This window comes from Parambassis ranga, chromosome 8 (genome assembly GCF_900634625.1).
Source record: "Parambassis ranga chromosome 8, fParRan2.1, whole genome shotgun sequence".
NCBI lineage: Eukaryota > Metazoa > Chordata > Actinopteri > Ambassidae > Parambassis > Parambassis ranga.
Window position 1 is genome coordinate 10350844 of NC_041029.1, and position 17353 is coordinate 10368196.

Genomic DNA, 17353 nt, shown 5'->3' on the forward strand with positions numbered 1-17353 from the left:
CCTCTCCCAGTCAGCTGATTTGAATCAGCATTAGTGTAATTGGCGGCTGTCTTCCTCAGGCTGTGACAGGGCGATGGAGGCACGCTCGCCTTGCCACTAACTTCATTTGCCTGTGGTTTAACTTGATGACTGCTGTCCACGTCAAGTGATACAAACCAAACTGAAGCCTGAGGGGCTCCTTCTCTTTTGAGTACTAAAGCAAGCTAGGGCATGATCACAGTCACCTCCTACTGACACGACATATACAGGCTATAACTGAACAGGACTAATGCGAAATCAGAAAAGAAACAAACGACAGCCGTGACAGGACTGCATATTCAGGAAGTCGAAACCTCCACCTCATTTCCGCGACTGGGTAAGGTCGGGTGCAAGAAAAAGTATTAGTGAACTCCCATTTGATATGAATCAATCATACGACTAATACTGTCTGTAAGACTGTGGGAAGTCCCAGTGTTACCCAACGCAAACATTCACAGACAAACAGCAGCATTTCTGTAACGGAATGGAAACTGCAACTGAGCAGAGCCTGAAGCCAGAGACAAGAAGGAAATTAAGGAAACACACACACACAGTCCCCAATTTCGTCTGAATTATAGCTTTGCATATCCTCTCAGCTAAGCTTTCACAGACATTCAATAAACACTAAAACATAAGTGAGATGAAAAGGTCAGTCTGAAGGGGAGGAGGAGAAGGGGTGATGCTCAGAAGCTTCCTACTCACCTATAAATGGGATGGAGGCCAGAGAGTCATCCTCTATGGGGAGGGGGGCGAGGTTGCCATTTGGTTTGCGTGGGGCTACATCTCCTGTGGGAGCAGGGGCAGTGGTTGAGTCTTTGGGATCAGGAGAAAACAAAGAGGGTTCTAGCCCGTCCATAGGCAGGGCGTAATGAGGGTGACGCATGCCATGAGGATTCCTCCGCCCGGTGGGAGGTTTCTGCCTCAGCACCACTTCCTGGGTCTGCGCCACCTCTGGGTGCCCTTCCACTGCCCCTCTTTCCCTCTCATGGTTAGTTGGCCTGTACGCAGTGTCCTGGGATTCTGAAGTGGTGGAGGTAAGAGGGGACGCGATAGAGGCAGTGAGAGGTGCAGACGTGACCTCTGGTGGACTCGTTTTAGGGGCCGGATTCCAGTTCAAGTGGGGGCCAGAGTATGAGGGGTCCCTGAAAGAGTGCGCTTGCTGCATGATGCGGCCAGTCTTACGGTAAAAAGAGGGGCTGTAGCTGCGGTAGCCTACTGGCTGGTCGTCCATGCTTTGTCCAGCAGGAAGCCTTCTGGTCTGAGGGGCTGCCTGTTGGGGCTGGGGCTGGGAGTGGGACTGGGTGTGTGTCTGTGGGTGGTGTTTACTATGTGACTGTGAGTGTCGGGACACTGGGGGAGCTTGTGCTGCACTGAAATGGCCCCCCTGCCTTGAGTAGGCGTCAGTCCTAGAGGGAGGCTGGGGAGCTTGTTGGAGCCACGATGGCCGCTCAAACCGAGGCGAGACCAGTCCAGCTGTTGCTCGGTCCAACATCTCCAAAGAGCGGCCATGGCGATCGTACTGGGCCAGCAAATTTTCAGATCGTGTTCGAGTGTAGTTAGAGGCAGATGGGTCCCTGCCTGGGCCCCCATCCCAGTCTCCATAGGACCAGTAGGGCTCCCCTTGGGGTCCTGGTCCTGACTGCTGTAGTAAGAAGAGAGTGTCCTGGGAGGCACTGTGTGGCCAGCCACCAGTCCGCTGCTGCTGCCTCCTCGATTCACTGAGCCGATCTTGAGAGTAGCTGCGGTGGCGTGTCTGCATGCTGCGCCCTGAGCGCTCAGGCAGCTGGCTGTAGTACCAGTCAGACAGGGCCTGCTGGCAGCGCTCGTTCCGACCATGACTGACCGGGGCTAGAGGGGGACTCGTCCAGGCTGGACTGGACTTACGTGGCTGAGCTTGGGATGCGCTGGCACTGTGGTGGTTGGTGTAATGGACTTGCAGTGGACTGGATAGAGGACCTCCTGAAGAAGAAGAGGAAGAATAGGAGCGTCCCCTGGTCTGGCCCTGAGGCTGCTGGCTGGTCATACCGTACTGGATCTCCTCTGTACGGTGAGCCGGACTGCTGTGACCTACGCCACCGGGCTCACCTGCCCGCCCGTCCTGCCAGCTGGCAGGGCTTCCCACAGTGGAGCGGTTGTCCAAAGGTGATGAGGGACTTGAAGAGCCTGGCCAGCGACTCCAGTTATCAAGCTGGTTCTGGCCCATGGGGGCAGACAGTGGAGCTCCAGCCAGTGCCGTGGTTTTGGTGCGTGGGTAACAGAGAGGAGGTGGCGGTGGGAGGTTCTCGGCTCCCCCAGTGAAGGGTTCGTTTCCTGTCAGGTAGGCATCCTGGGAGTACGCCTGCAGTATAAAAGGAATATGCAAGACAAGTTAGAAGAGATACGACGTGGAGAGCAGGAAGTATGAAGTAAAGTGTGGAGGGTGTCAAAATATGTTCCTACCATAAACAAATCTGACAACAACACAAAATACCCATAATTCTTTAGACATTACACAACAACTCGTCAAGTGAAAGGTTGTAGTTCAACCCTTCTGCCGCAGTTTGTCCCCAGGGCTCAACACAAACACGTGCAAGCTAGAAAACTGCATGAACTCCCTTGAGCAAAAGCCACAACAGTCACTGCAATGCAGCCAGACGCCAATACATATATGATACACACACATTTGTTTAAACGTATCCTTTCCAAATCTTATGATTACTTGATTATCAATCAGCTGCACTGTCACGTTTAAATCACCACACACAACTCCGACCTTAGAAACAAAACAAACTGGCTAAGAGTCATTCTTTTACTCACATGACTGAGTAAAGCAGCTAAAGCTCAGACAGCAGACAGTTTGACATGTTTTTTAAAAGTTTACCTAATTGTCTAGTCCATCCAACAGAAGTCAGAGCCTTCCTTGGTTTGTGTGTTAAGCTTGTAGTCACCACAAACAAACACAGAGGAAGAGCACAGGACAGGACAGCCTTATCCTCACCAAACACTCCTGACACGACACTCCTGCTGCTACAACCTGCAGTCCGTTATATTTTACGCTGCCTTGCTCCGGACACGTCCATTTTTTTTATTCTTTTCTGTAAGTTTTTTCCCCTTCCTGTTGATCGTGTTGTTTTCTGCTCTCTCAGGTCCTTCCAAACTCCCTCTCTCCTCCCTCTCATTCTTTGTCTTACTCCACCCTGTGGGAGTGTGGAAGGAGGCACAGCACTGCTGATGTCATGCTAGGAATGCAGCAGATGCAGGCGTAGCAGTGAGAGGGGAGGAGCGCGAGGACAGAGGAGTGGGTTTATAATGTTAAGACATGGCAGAAGGCTCAAACGGGGGAACACGGCTTTAAGCTCTTTTGTTAAGATGCATGTGTTAGAAGGGTCGCTTAAATCTGCCCATCTGTGTGTGTATTGCTCCGGGTTTAGTGGGAGGGGCGATGGATGATGCATGTTGGATCATGTGAAGGAGCATGGGGCAACCTGTGGAGCAACAAAAATGTGTTGTACAGTACATGGGTGTGTGTGAGAATTGTTTTTTTGCTCATGTAAATTCTGACAGTGGAGATTTCAGGGGCCTTAAATGAATGTGTGTTGTAATCTAAACACAGGGCAGCGAGCCTGTGAGTCACACGTCACGCTCCAGCCTTTCTAACTAAATCTCTATATTCTTCCTCAATGACAAGGGGTCAATCCTGGTGCATCTCTGCACTCCAACGATGCAAAATATCCTCTATAACTTTTACAGAGATACATGTTAATTCCCGCTAAGTGTGGCGAAAAGTGCGCAAAAAATGTTATACTCACACTTACCAACTGAAGCACATCTTCATCTTTTGGCATAATAGACAGTTCCAACACACTCTCACTGCAAGACACAAACAGGAGGATGGAAAGGAAGAAGGGAGGACAGTAAAGATAAACAAGAGATAGAGGTGATGAATATACTGAGCAAAATGCTATTTTTATTTATTTTTTGTGTGCCTACAATTTAATGCAAATGTGTATTTTATTTTTGTAGTAAAAATGCATTTTAACTGAACATCCCCACCGATTTCAGTGGATCAATATCAGCATTGATATTGAAATCATAAAAAACAGTCTATTCTTTATATCTTACTGCATATTTCTAGTACTCGGTAATGACTTTAAAACTCCCTTCCACTCAGGGTGACCCACTAAAATTAGGAGCACTAATGAGGTACGTCAATTTCTATAAAGAGAAAAAGTTGAATCATGCATCCCCACAGCCAGCTGGTCTTATTTAGATTTTATTGTATAATAGCGAGCCAGCATCTTTTCTAGCATGCATGACTTTGAGTCTGTAATTTCCCCCCGTGTTGCATCAAGGTATCAGGATTTGACACCACAGGTACATACTGTATGTGTAGAGCACACTGCTTCAGGCTACTATATTCAAAAGCAGGTCAAAGTAATACTAACAACTATGTCATCTCTATGGCAAAAAAAGCAAACACATGGCATAAGTCAACACAGGCAGGACGTCTTACCTGTTCTGAATAAGAGCGATCACCTGCGAGTACGTCTTCCCCAGAACGCTCTCACCATTCACTTTCACCAGGCGATCCCCTGCAGAACACAGACGTATCATTTTATTGCAGCTATAATACTAAGGTAAAAAACTCTGACTGTTAAAAATACTTGCCACCAGGAAATGGAAACACTGATTAGGACCGAGGCAAACATCAAAACATTCATGTTCCAGTGACTAATGTGCAGCAAACCAGAAACATGCAGGCAGGATATCAGCCTGTGTATCTGGAGGACAACAATGTGCAGCACGTACAGCACTTTAGGCCCATTGAAATTTTGATCTAAACAAACACATGAGTATTTGCAGTGACATAATGCAAGATGAAACTCAAAGAGCCAGAGCATGAGTGTGCACACTAGCGTGTTCAGGATTTGACAGCTTGTGTTAAACTGTGCGAGCTGCTGGGAGTGGACTGCAGCAAGACACGACATGAAACTGTCATTAGCTCTGTCACTTTCAAATACACTTTGAGCGTTTGAGCAGTTGTGCATTTAATCTATGCCCTGTCACATCAATTTTTTTTTTAATGTGTGCATGTCACATGACCAGACATTTCCTTCCCACGGATTTTCAATGCAAATCATAGTGCTCATGTTTCTGCACCACATGTTCGTGTTACCTGTGCACAAGCCCGCCTGATGGGCCGGACCTTTTTCCCTCACATTCTTCACAAATATGGTGTCCATCGGCTCCAGTCGGCCTTTCTGATACCCTACATGACAAAGACAAATATATTACTCTACACTTTATTGACAAAAATTCTTCTCTGAATACAGACTATTTTAACTGCAGTACTGCATAGTGTCCTGTAGGTGGTGCAGAGAGGCTGCAGAGCAGAGCTGACAGAAGGGAATTAGAGGAGGTCCCAGCTCATTACATCATCGTTATCCCACTGTAGTAAGGTTTAATTGGCGCCCTGATAGAGACGACTTACCCTTTCCATTACCGTTCTCCTCATCCTGCAAAGCACAGAAAGAGACAGGATTACTATTCAAATTTAAAAATATGTTGCTTCAAGCACTTTATTTTAAGAGCTCACATCAGGGAAATCGATTGTTGGATTAATAATTAATAAGATCCACATTCATAAAATGAGAATAGAAAAAAAGTCTTTATAATCAAACAACTGTAAACAGCTTAAGAGCTGAACCAGCCCAGCATTTAACATCTGGACAAACCTAAGGCAAAGTTTATAGGTTGATTTTAAATGGTTGTCCTGAGTTTATTTTTCTACAGTAACAGAGGTGTTAAGCTTGACACTGGATTTTCTTTTCACGTAGCATCTGTAATACCTGTCACAGGTGGGAGGGTGAGTGGTGACCTCCCATTGTGTCACAAACTAGTTTGTTTTTAAAGCTCGTAATTCTGCATGTTCTGAGATGGACTTTCAGGTTAGACAGTCTGCAGGTACTCATGACATCATGCAATGAAACACACACACACAGAGGTGTGGTGGCGAGATCCTGGAACCGCAGCTCGTCTGATCACCTACATACACGCGCACTAAGCTGACTGGACAGTTTGGGGTTAGGGGCACGGTGGGCTGACTGCTGCCTGGCTTTGTGCTGCGCTGAGTGGGCTCATTCCAGGCTCGGCAGACAATGGTGGGGGGTTTAGAGGCAGAGAAAGGACAGCGGCTGACCCCAGAATAGAACTTGGAGCTGGGGATACCCAACAATGGGCCAGTCCCAACCAACTCTACACATCCAGAACCAAGACAGTGTAAGGTTTGTATGAAACGTTCAGTTTAGTTTTGTCACAGCATATAATAAAGACATCAGAAAGACCAACATGAGGTTTTTAAACAAGGATTCTGGAAACACACAATTTTGAGCAGGACGTTAGCATAACTGAAGACCCTAAAAGACTTCCAGGACTTGCCAACACCACAAAAAATCAGCCAAATTGAGTCACGCACCGGGTAAACCTCTGATAATTAGGCTCTATGAGGGTAATTTAGGAGGTTCTTTAGATACAAACAGGAGGCTCTGTGAGTCCGATTGTCCAGAAATACCATGTGACCCTGGTCTCCTTTGAGGCAGAGGAGACAAGGACAGAACCAGGGCCAAAGGCCAGTAGTGGGCCTATTGTTTGGGGCAGGCCTGGTACAGCCTGACTGCCAGTGAGTGGTACCAGGCAAAGACAACAGATCTCATTCAATCTCCTCTTGCATCTGCAGCTGCTGGACGATGGTGTGGTAGAAAAATAAAAGAGGTCTTGTTTCAGCTGGCTCACCCCACCCCTGCCTCCAGATCCCTCAATTTCACATCTGGAGACGTTTGCCCCCCACACCTCAAAGAGCTAAATAACCACTCGCACACACAGAGGCTGATTTCACAAGGACAGAGAAGTCCTGTGCAATAAACGGGGCAACACTTTTCATGCTTCCATGTTCATCGCATTCATTAAATCTGAGTCATTATGACCCCTTTGACAGCTTTGATTTGTTCAGTCTGTTGCCTCGAATCTGCTGGGCTTGTTTTCTCCCTTTGTCTGTGTGCTCATTTTTGCTCAGCTCACCCTCGCTGACCCTTAGATGCTGTATGATTGGCTTTATCTCAAGCTCAAATTGGCTCTGCTCTGAGCTCAGCAAGTTAAACGTAAGGCTTATGAAAACCCTTTTAAGAGCCAGCGAAGATGAAATGGAGACCATGTGTGCTATAAAAACAAACACGGGACACTTAAAACTGAATTAAAAGTGATGTGTTTTACAACTTTTTTTAACACTATTCACAAATGTGCACTGTTTCAGGTCTCACCTTGAGGTTTGTGTGCAGGGCGGACTCTGGAGGGTAAACGATGAAGTGGCGTAACGTGAAGCCGAAACCCTGGGAGTTCTTATGGAGGACCAGTGTCCGAGGACCCTTCCAGCCCAAGCCACCCCCCTCCCTTCCCGGCCGGGTTGCCATCGGCGGCCGAGGGTTGTCACTGGCTGAGGAGAGACCATCCCTCTGCCCTTTAGCCTGCACAAATAATAAAGAATCAGGTCAACATGGGGAATCAAACCTGGAGAAATGTGTAGCTAAAATGTCAAAAAGTATGACTAGAGAGTGCATTCTTAGCCTGTGCAACAAAAGAGACTACAGGAATGAATCATCTAATATCAGTTTGACCATTATTAGCACCAGACCTGGTGAAACAACCTGTTTTCCAGATGCATTACAAGTTTTGAATCCCCAGAGAAGCACACTGTGAACTCAGAGACATGCTGGATTGTTCATTAGCAGCTTCCTCATGTAGCTCACAGTCTCAGCCTCAGAACAATAGCCCGTAAACACACCTGGGGGGTCTACAGTCAGAATGGGACCACCCTAACCCTCTAGACTGTGGCCGAGGAGGTAATGTGTGTGGCTACCTCTGGCTGCAGTGACCTTGGTCTTATCACAGTGGAGAGACGGTCCAGTTGGAATATGGACTGTTGAGGAGAAGTAAAGGCACATTTCCACCTGTTCTCTACATATCTCATTCCTGCTGCCGAGTAAATAAGCCCAGCGAGCTCAGCTGACAGACACATGTGAGAACTATCACCCTCATGCTGCCCCGACGACCCACATCTGTCAGTCAGACACAATCACCTGACCAAACAGGCCAGAGCAAGAAGGAAGAAGGGGAGAATTCTCCATGTCAGCTCAGGAGGTCAGGTCTGGCTGTGCATTGTGGTTTTTAGTAAAGCTGAACTCACTGCACCCTGTCTTCCCTACATAAAGGAACTGATCGTACTGCTCAACTCTATAATGATCCAAAGTTAACCCTGTCTTTAAATCACTGTGCCAGGCTTACACTTCAGAGCTGACTATGTATTTGTCTGTGTACACTGAGGAAGGCAAAGTATAAATGGATTTTGTGAGTGTGTAGCTTTCACAATGGAAACCCCTGCAGAATGACAAGTAAAAAGAGAGAAAATGTTTATGCTACCTCTGTTCTACAGTGTTAGTAGCAGCAGGAAATGCGGACACTACCTGGTACGAGTTCAGAAAAAACCCAAAATACTCTTGTATTTATATAATCTGGTAATCTTCAGATTCTGTCCACAGGTATGTCGGATTACGTTGTTCTAGGTCTTGTTTTGATATGCATGCAAATCTGAATGGCCTTTTTTACCAGCATGAGCTAATACATGACATAGGGCTGAGACTAATCACACCACGTTAGATATGAATGAACATGCCCTAAGATACACAAGTCTGATTCATGCATATTAACAAACAATTGTTTTTAACTATTTCAGATCAGATCAAAATGTCTAGACGACAACATCAACCCCTGCAAGAAAAGCACCCCCACGTCCCTTCCTGCCTACCTTACACACACTGACACATAGAAAACACAAATGCTGTGTAACACACACACACACACACACGCTTGACCTGGCAGGTCTACGCTTGGCCACACAACAACAGGAAGTGGCAGGCTGAAGGCAGGACGTGGGGCAGCACTGCGGGGCGGGATAACCAGCCATTCCTATAAATATAACCAGTCAGAGCTATTTCTCTTCATCATGGAGGCGCTTCCATTCCTTCACTCCTCTTTCTCCTTCCTTCCATTCTCCTCACTTCACCTCTCCTCCCTTCCACTTCTTCTTCCTCTCACGCCACTTGAATTAATGTAATGGAAATCCGGCTCTGCTGACTTTTACCACACAATTTCTGCTCCTCTACCATTTCATTCCATTGAGGAAAAACAAGAGTCCCAAAATAAGTTTGTTCTTTCCTTTGTGTAGGGATACATGTTGAAGAATTCTGTCTGAACCACAAGGTGTATTCTGGAGATTTAGATACATAAATCTATGTCAGACCCAAAGCCTGATCTTTAGTCTGGCAGTCTAAACAATGTAAAGTAACCCCTGCTATTTTCTCAAAGAGGCATGCAGCAAGGCCTATTATGTGGCATGAGAGCAGCATAAAGCAGTGCGTGAGGAAGGCAGAGGAGTGTCAAATTAAAATGATAAAGAAAAAGAAAAGAGGAAATGAAAGAGGCAAGAGGGGGTGAAAAGGAGGAAGAGACAGAGTGAATTCCTCAGAGGGAGCGGTTTGGTTTGGACAAGTTGAAACACACACTGGCACAGGAGGGGAGGGAGTGCAGAGAGAGTGAATGAGAGGGGATGAAGAGGATGGAGAAGAGGAGGAGGAGGAGGAGTATCGGGCCCCAGCAAAGGGACAGGCTCCAGCACGCCGGTTTCGACCACATGGCCCCTCCCGGCACTGGGAATACCAAACCCTGTGATTACCCAAAACACACAGGGTCTGACTGGGTCTGTGAGCCAGGACCGTTTCCCACTCGGCTGCTCTGGACTGTGTGGGTTGCTGCGTTTCTCCTCGGCCATTACAGAGTCAGATAAACACCTCTCCTGTAACCTGCCAGCTTGATTCCACAGCTTTATCTGCTCCCACCAAGAGAATAAAAAAGAACTTTCTGACATGTCTCTCTAGCCAGTTTGACATTCGATTTAACCAAGGCACATGGAAAATTTTCTGTGGTTTTTCAGTATAATCTTGACTTCCTGCAGGCTGGAGAGAAGCCTCACTCACTGTTTTCTGAGAGAAGAAGACATTTGGCATTTCCTCCTCTACTACTGTTCTAGTAATAGGTATTACCTGCTGAAGCCATTAACAAATAACCTCTGAAGCCCCGAGGGATCCTATTAACACCTGAAGATCACACACACACACACACACACACACACAAACTTCACTGGAAACAACTGTATAAGCAGAGAGGGTTGTACAGTAATGCCACACCGCAGCTTCCTGCTTCCAGAGGGTGTTTAGTGGGTAAAGTGGTGTACTTTGACAGCACACACAGCAGCAGGCTCTTCCCTGTGGATATTTCTCTTCCTGATTTCAATTAAGGAGCATATTATTAAGATGGAAGCAGAGAGAGAGGCAGCACACATGAACCAGGGCTTCTTTAAATGCCAAAAATGTAAAGCTTCCTCAGATTTATTAGAATATAAAACTGCTAAAAAAATAGTCATTGATAATCTTTGCTACAATCCAGGATTTTCTAATGTTGTAAGAGGCTTTTCTAGTACATGTCAATACTGTAAAGCTGCAGTCATAATCGTCAGGAACCAGCGTACGTGTTAGTGAGCACACACACACTCCTGTGCTCACTGCATCCAGAGGTAAAGCAGAACAGAGGAATGCACGGGCTGTCTGCGAGCCCGGCTCCTGCTAAAACCCCAGCAGGACAGAACAATAATGCTCTTTTAAACAGCTGAGAGCTGCAACCTGTTTGAAAAGTGGAGCTTTACGGCTGTTACAAATGCTGACGAGCTTTTAATCCTGATGTCTGCGCCCGCGGCCCTGAGCCGAGCAGCCAACAGGAGAGAGGGACGGTGAAAAAAAAGAAAAAAGAAATCACTCATTTTGGACTCACCGGCCACACAGAGGGAGCGCTCCACCACCTCTGCAGGTCTAAATGCATCCTACGTGTTGTGAAGGAGAGGCATGGTGTCTTGGAAATCCTGCTGAGCTCTTAACACTCCAGGCAAAGAATACAGTGTGACCTTTACAACCCGGTGCAGGATTCAAAATAAAGAGCAGCACAAGCTGTACATCCCTCTGTAATTTATGTAAGATGGTTTATGAGGCGTGCATGTGGCCTTGTTTTTGTATGTGTATGTGTACGTGTGTGTGTGTGTGTGTGTGTGTGTGTTTGCACGCACCTCAGTGTCAACATAAATATAGATTGTGTGCTCAAAAACCAGTCCGACTTCACCAGACCGGCAGGTGATGATGCAATGTCGGTTAAACTGGGTTTTCTACTTGAGCAGCAAAACATATTATTGTACTTTCCTTTTGTCTAACTGAAACCGGCCTCACTGTCTGTGATGATGGTCATTTTTAGCAGATTCAGGCCCGGAGTCATTTCCAGGAGGAGCTGCAGTTTTAGAATAACTTTTACAGGATGACTTGGTAGCCCTGTGGGCAGCTAGAGGCACGTGGCACACAGTCCGTGTATGACGTGGATTTAAATCTGGGTACTTTTTAATCCTTCTTGTCGCTGCTTTTAGCCTCAAGCAACAGGGCAAAATGTCTCAAAAAGCTTAGCAAATTATGATGTTCGTGTATATTTGTGTCCCTATAACCTAAATGTTCACATTCTCCACACTTTATCACCTCTGATATAAATTAAATAGATATATTTGGCTTCATTCTTATGCATCATGAGTTTTTTGATGCGTTTGATGCTAATGCCAATGGTCAGGCAAGCCATTTACATATATGTAGGCTCCAGTGTTAACCTGTTAAAGTGTTAATCCTGTGACACTAGACACAGCGACAAACAAAAAATACCTGACTTGTTATCTGATGCAGAGATAAGTAAAGCAGTTTGTGTGGAGTGGAACTGCTTTTCCTCTTTCCCTTCCAGTGAAATTCTAACAGACATGTCTGACTTAAAACGTAAACATCGTACAGTTTGTGTTTGTCCCAGCTGTGTCCACGCAACCTCTCTTATTTCTCCCTCCTCCCCCTACGCTCGCATTCCTCTTCATCGTGGCATTTCTTAACTGTGTCAATGAATCCGGGGGAGGGGGGGGGTGATGCTAACGAGGAGGAGAAAAAAAAAAGGAAGTAATATTCCACATAAATGCCCTCGCTAAAATGAGATCATGTGTGCCCTGAATTCTGAGGGCATGTGTGGGGAGGGGTGGGGGAGACGAATGCACAGCTCCCACAGCTTGCTGCTTCCACAACACCTCGCTGAAAGTGGCACTTAACAGCCTCCTTCATCTGTCTTTAGCCACTAATTAGAATTCCCTCCAAGGGAGGAAAGGGTCAATATGCCACACATTCACACAGATAGGAGCCGTCTAAAAATAACATCATTATGTGGTGGATTCTAGCTTCATTTATCCATATTTACAAGTTTATCACCAAAAACTGCCTCAAAGGAAATAACCAGACACTCAGAATAAAAAAGGTCATGTATACACTCCCAGCAGCAGGCTCATGACAGATTTAACTCCAACATGTCAGGGATGCTAGAACTCACTTCAGACCAACTGTAGCTTAATTTCACCCTAACAGTGTGTAACCGAAATCCATCAATACCAACATTTCCAAGAAGATCTGAACACACGTGCATAAAGACTGCGTAACTATCTGCCTGGAAATACCAGAAGCTTAAAGAATCTGTCACCAGCTGAGCGGTTAACAGTCCTCAAACAATGGGAATGGTTACACAGAAACACGCCTGACTGACAAACTGCACACAGCGGTTTCTGGAGAGCATTCTGCTGATTTCATTGTGTGCAGATTTAATCCTGGAGAGCCACAAAAATCAACATGGGCACCACAACAGTACAGCTGCACCATCTTGTAGTGTATAAAATGTCAAAGCTGCTTGTGGGTATTTATGTGCCACATAAAAGTCCCACATCACACTATTATTTTGTATTTTATTTAACTGTACTAGCAAAAGAGTTACAATCTGTACAAATACATCAACCTCCATGTCTTCATATCTGATAGGTGACCTCTCCTTACCCTGGTCTGATGAGAGCTTTGGCTGTGCCCAGTGGGCATGGCGGGTAGTGAAGGGGGTGGCAGCGGGCCCGTGGTTCCACGGAGAACCGCCAGCCAAATGCAGCGAGGTTCGGGGGAGCTGCAGTCCACCCCCACCGGGTTCTGGAAACTCCAGTCAGACCCGGCTGGCACAGGGCACGGGAGCATAGCAGCGGGCATCGGGGCGTGAAGTTTGCTCAGATCCGCATCGCTCGCCACCAGCATGGACTGCACGCGCTGCTCAGGAACCGACGCAAAGTCATGTACGAGGTCCAGATACAGAAATACACACAAGTACAATCAAGCCAGGGGATGTTGGCTGGTTTTTGCTTGCAAATCTTCCTCTGAGGATCCTCCTGTCATTCACTGAACTTCCTGGCTCCAATCCATTGCCGTCTCATTGCCGAGCCTCGGGAAAGTTTAATCCCACAAGTTCCACATCACAGACTGTCACTCCTGACCTCCATGAATCAGCCCTCTGGGGGACTCTTACACACTATCAGCAGGGGGCCAGAGCACAGGAAGCAGAAGGCAAGGTCCTGGGCAGCAGATGGAGGAGTGTGTGTGGAGCAGAGGTAGGTCTAGTTTCACTACAGACACACACAGAGAACAACTGACAGCACCGTCCCTCCTGTCGGTGTCCGGTGATGTTCTGCATACAAAGCCACTCTGTCCACCCCCCAAAAGACACACTGCTGTCCCAGAGGGCTGGATCCTCTGTCTCTCCTCCCTCCCACTGCCTGCTCTCCTCTCTCTCTCCCTCTCTCTCTCTCTCTCTCTTCTTTCACCCTCCCTCTGAGTCAAACACAACTCTTCATGTCAGTCTGCATCTTCAGGATATTTCAATCCTCTTGTGTCTTTTGCTTTCTCTTTCGTCCTTGTTTTTGTGACTCAGTCTCTATCCAAACAATCTGTCATTCTCTCCACACAAACCGGTCCGCTTGTCCTTAGCAAACGCACATCTGTGCTTCAAGTCCAAAAACACCGCACATCACTTCACTGAGGCCAGTCGTTGGGGATGAAGTGGGGCCCCCGTCCTACAGCAGTCAACAGTCCAGATGAAGATATCTCCTGTTGTGTTGCTGCTGATAGGCTGATGTGCTGCATGAAGAGGAAGCCCAGCGGCCACACGTGTGCTGCCTGTGTGTGTGTGTGTGTAAGAGAGCAACACATACACAGTGACAAAGCTGTGATCCCAGCGCTAAACTTTACAAAAGCCGGCTATGCCTCCACCACCACCCTCCACTCCAGTCGGGGGGGGGGGGGGGGGGGGGGCGCAAACAAAAAAAGAGAAAAAGAGGCCAATTTCCAACACAAAGAGAAAAGAAAACATTTGCCTTGCTGCACTGTCTCACTCCCCTTTTCTTCGGTTAAGAGGGGAAAATACAGAGGAGGGAGGATGGCAGTGGGAGAACATGGAAAAATATGGAGGAGAAAGAAAAGGAGAGCAACAAGCGCCGCGGTGGTTGTAAATGCTCTGAAAATAACACGCTTGCTACTGGATGTCAACATGACCTCTTTATCAAGCCTACCGTACACTCCCGCTCTCTCTCTCTTTCACACACTTCTATTCACCGCATCCACTCATCCAGGACAAACACCTAAATCAGTCAGAAAGGTGACCTGCCCCCACTCGTCCGGTCGCCCACTCAGCAGAGTTCTCACCAAACATCCAGGCGTCCAGGATACGTGTGAGCGAGGCAGACAGGTGACCATGATCCAGCAGACGACTTTCCCCTACAACGCTCATCACTGTTAACGCGCCACACATCCGTTACCAATGAGGCTAGACGGGTTTCACCTGCCACACAGTGAGGCAAGTATCAACTCGACCAGATAGAAAGCCGTCATACCGTGCAGACTCTGTACCCTCTGGATATGCTGCACTTTGCCAACGAGGGCACACGCCGGAGACGTGAAAAGTAATAATAAAAGAAAGATATATGAGGGGGTTAAGGAGTGAACTTTGACATACCTGAGCTTATTTTTTCTTACTTGTTTTGTTTTGTTTTTTACACCAGCAAGTGCATGCACATGACATACTTTTTTATATACACAGATCCCTGTTTCATTAACAAAATGATGCACATGAGTCATGACACGTTTAAACTATATTGCAAAAGAGTAAGGCTTAGGCATGGAGCTGCACACTGCAATGTGCACACAAATCTAAGAAGGTTTAAGGGGATATCTACTCCAGTCAACATGCTAATCAGCAAACACCACACTGCACCACTTTGTCATAACACTATGTACCACAAGATGGGACAGTGAGTCAAGGTTGCCTTTTAGTTTAAGACAGGCAGGAAGAAAACGAAGCGCTTGGCGAGCAACCACTGGAGAGCAACCACTGGAGAGCAGGACTAACAGGAAAACTGACCAGCTAGGTGTCATCTGCTTACACACAGGACACCTTTAATAGTCAAAAACACATCAAGATGCACCTTCAATAGAGGGGATCCTTTACAAACAAGGCATTTATACTCTGTACTTCTTTCCCTGCTTACAATTTAGGATGCATCAGTTACAGCCCATCATACGTCAAGCAACGGCTGCATTCTTTTTACAGCATAAATCAGCAGACTTCTCTGAAAACTGAACTCTAACAGCCAAAGAATAAACTTTCATCTCAGTCGAATCTCAGTCTAAACTTCCGGTTGCTAGGCAACATGAGGTTTATCAAGAAAAGTTAACATCATGCTGTGCAACCACTGGTGCAACCTTTGAGGACGACGCCTGCAGTCTATGAAGCACAGGCCTCATACAGCTTCTCAAAGGGGACACAGCCCCTATCAACAGCCATCTCTTCCTAAATATGTACACACTCTCGAAGAAACGGTGGAGACCATTAAGTTTATATCTGCTTACAAAATTCACTTTCCTTAATTCTTCTGTAAAAAGTGAGTGCAAAAATAACACTATTTTTAGGTGGATCTACACTCCACTTCATCCTGGGTTTAGTTTATTGAGTCAGCACACGCTTTCACTATTACACACACATGCACAGCATTTACATGTGAACACAAAGGCTGCCCATGCACGCACATTCACACAAACACATGCCACATGTACCACTGAGTCACAGCTGAGTATAAATACACTAGGCTGTGTAATTATGGTTCCTCTTTAAGTCAGAAGGCTGTGGCTATCGGGGAGGGGGGGGGTTCTCTTCTTTCTGCGGTCCAGACCAGAGCTTTGTATTCAATGCACAACCAGGCAGAACCACCCTTCTGGATCACCGGTTGGCGCAAGAGAGGAGGTCCAATTCTTGGAGACGTGAGAGAAAAGACCACACCCTTTCTGCCATGAGGAAGTCATCTACAGACATCTGCCAGCAGTGGGAGCATCTCTGGTGGAGAGCCAGACAAGGGTTTAATATCTGAAAGTACACAAGCGCTCCATTTCACGGTGGCAGCACTGAGGAGGGATTTCATATCACATTTTTCACAATAACAGTTAGTTTTGGCGAGCAGGGAGCAGTGCCTAATTTGGAAACAAAAGGTCTCTGTCTGTCCAGCTCCCTCCCTCTCTCTTTTCTTTTCATGAACCATGGAGGCATTTACAAAAAGAGCAGGATGAGCACGAAGAGGGGGGAAAAAAACAAGAGGCTGGCAAAAGAGAAGTGAACAAAAAAGGCTTTGAGTTACAGTTTACATGGTGGACACACGTGAAGAGACGTGACAATAGCAAAGCTCCCACCAGTGACCCGCACCGTCTACTGTTTGACTCAAACGTGCCCGAGCAGGCAGACGGCTACACATCCATCTTCTGTGCACGAGGCCTAATAAACCACGACACCACATACCTGTCTTATCTGACTTGTGACGGCAGAGTAAACACACTGCACCCTGGAGATGACCAGACTTTTTATTAGGAGATGTTTTTTTTAATCATAACCTGCCAGTACAAAGCTATTGAAGTCAGGAAATCAAAGCCTGACATGTGCTGCTAATCTCAGAGGAGTGATGCCTCGTTGCCTCCTGCCCGGCCCCCTCCGCTCTCTGATAACACACACATCAGTGGAAAGTGAAAGGGGAGGTGGAGGCAGAAAGGGGGAAAGAGCAGAGCGGTGCTGTCGGTGTAACGGACAGATTAGTCTGCTGATATGTTTTAATCCTCTTTATACTCATAACACAACCGTGGGCCAACAGATTATCACACAGAGGCCTCACAACCTTTTTTTCCATTGCAAGACAAAACAAAGTTTTTCTCCTCTTTCAGACCTCAAGGAGGAGAAGGTGGAGGAGGAGAAGGCGTATGCAGAGGCCTGACAGGAAACAAGCAGGAAA

General features: G+C 46.8%; 1 protein-coding gene across 10 annotated transcripts in view; it reads right to left on the minus strand.

Annotated features, from left to right (window-relative positions):
- arhgap23a (Rho GTPase activating protein 23a) overlaps positions 1-17353 on the minus strand; it is a 51499-nt gene that overhangs the window by 12198 nt on the left and 21948 nt on the right. For 4 of the 10 annotated variants that reach the window (XM_028412673.1, XM_028412680.1, XM_028412676.1 and 1 more), the window contains exons 1-7: positions 13047-13824; positions 7314-7517; positions 5489-5513; positions 5174-5266; positions 4511-4589; positions 3807-3867; positions 721-2356 (exon numbers count right to left, since the gene is read on the minus strand). In XM_028412673.1, the coding sequence (XP_028268474.1) occupies positions 721-2356; positions 3807-3867; positions 4511-4589; positions 5174-5266; positions 5489-5513; positions 7314-7517; positions 13047-13289 (2341 nt within the window). In that variant the 5' untranslated portion in view covers positions 13290-13824. Of the gene's footprint in view, positions 1-720; positions 2357-2878; positions 3154-3806; positions 3868-4510; positions 4590-5173; positions 5267-5488; positions 5514-7313; positions 7518-10932; positions 10993-13046; positions 13825-14729; positions 14836-17353 lie in introns of those variants that run through there. The other 6 variants (XM_028412681.1, XM_028412677.1, XM_028412678.1 and 3 more) reach the window with 5 other exon arrangements.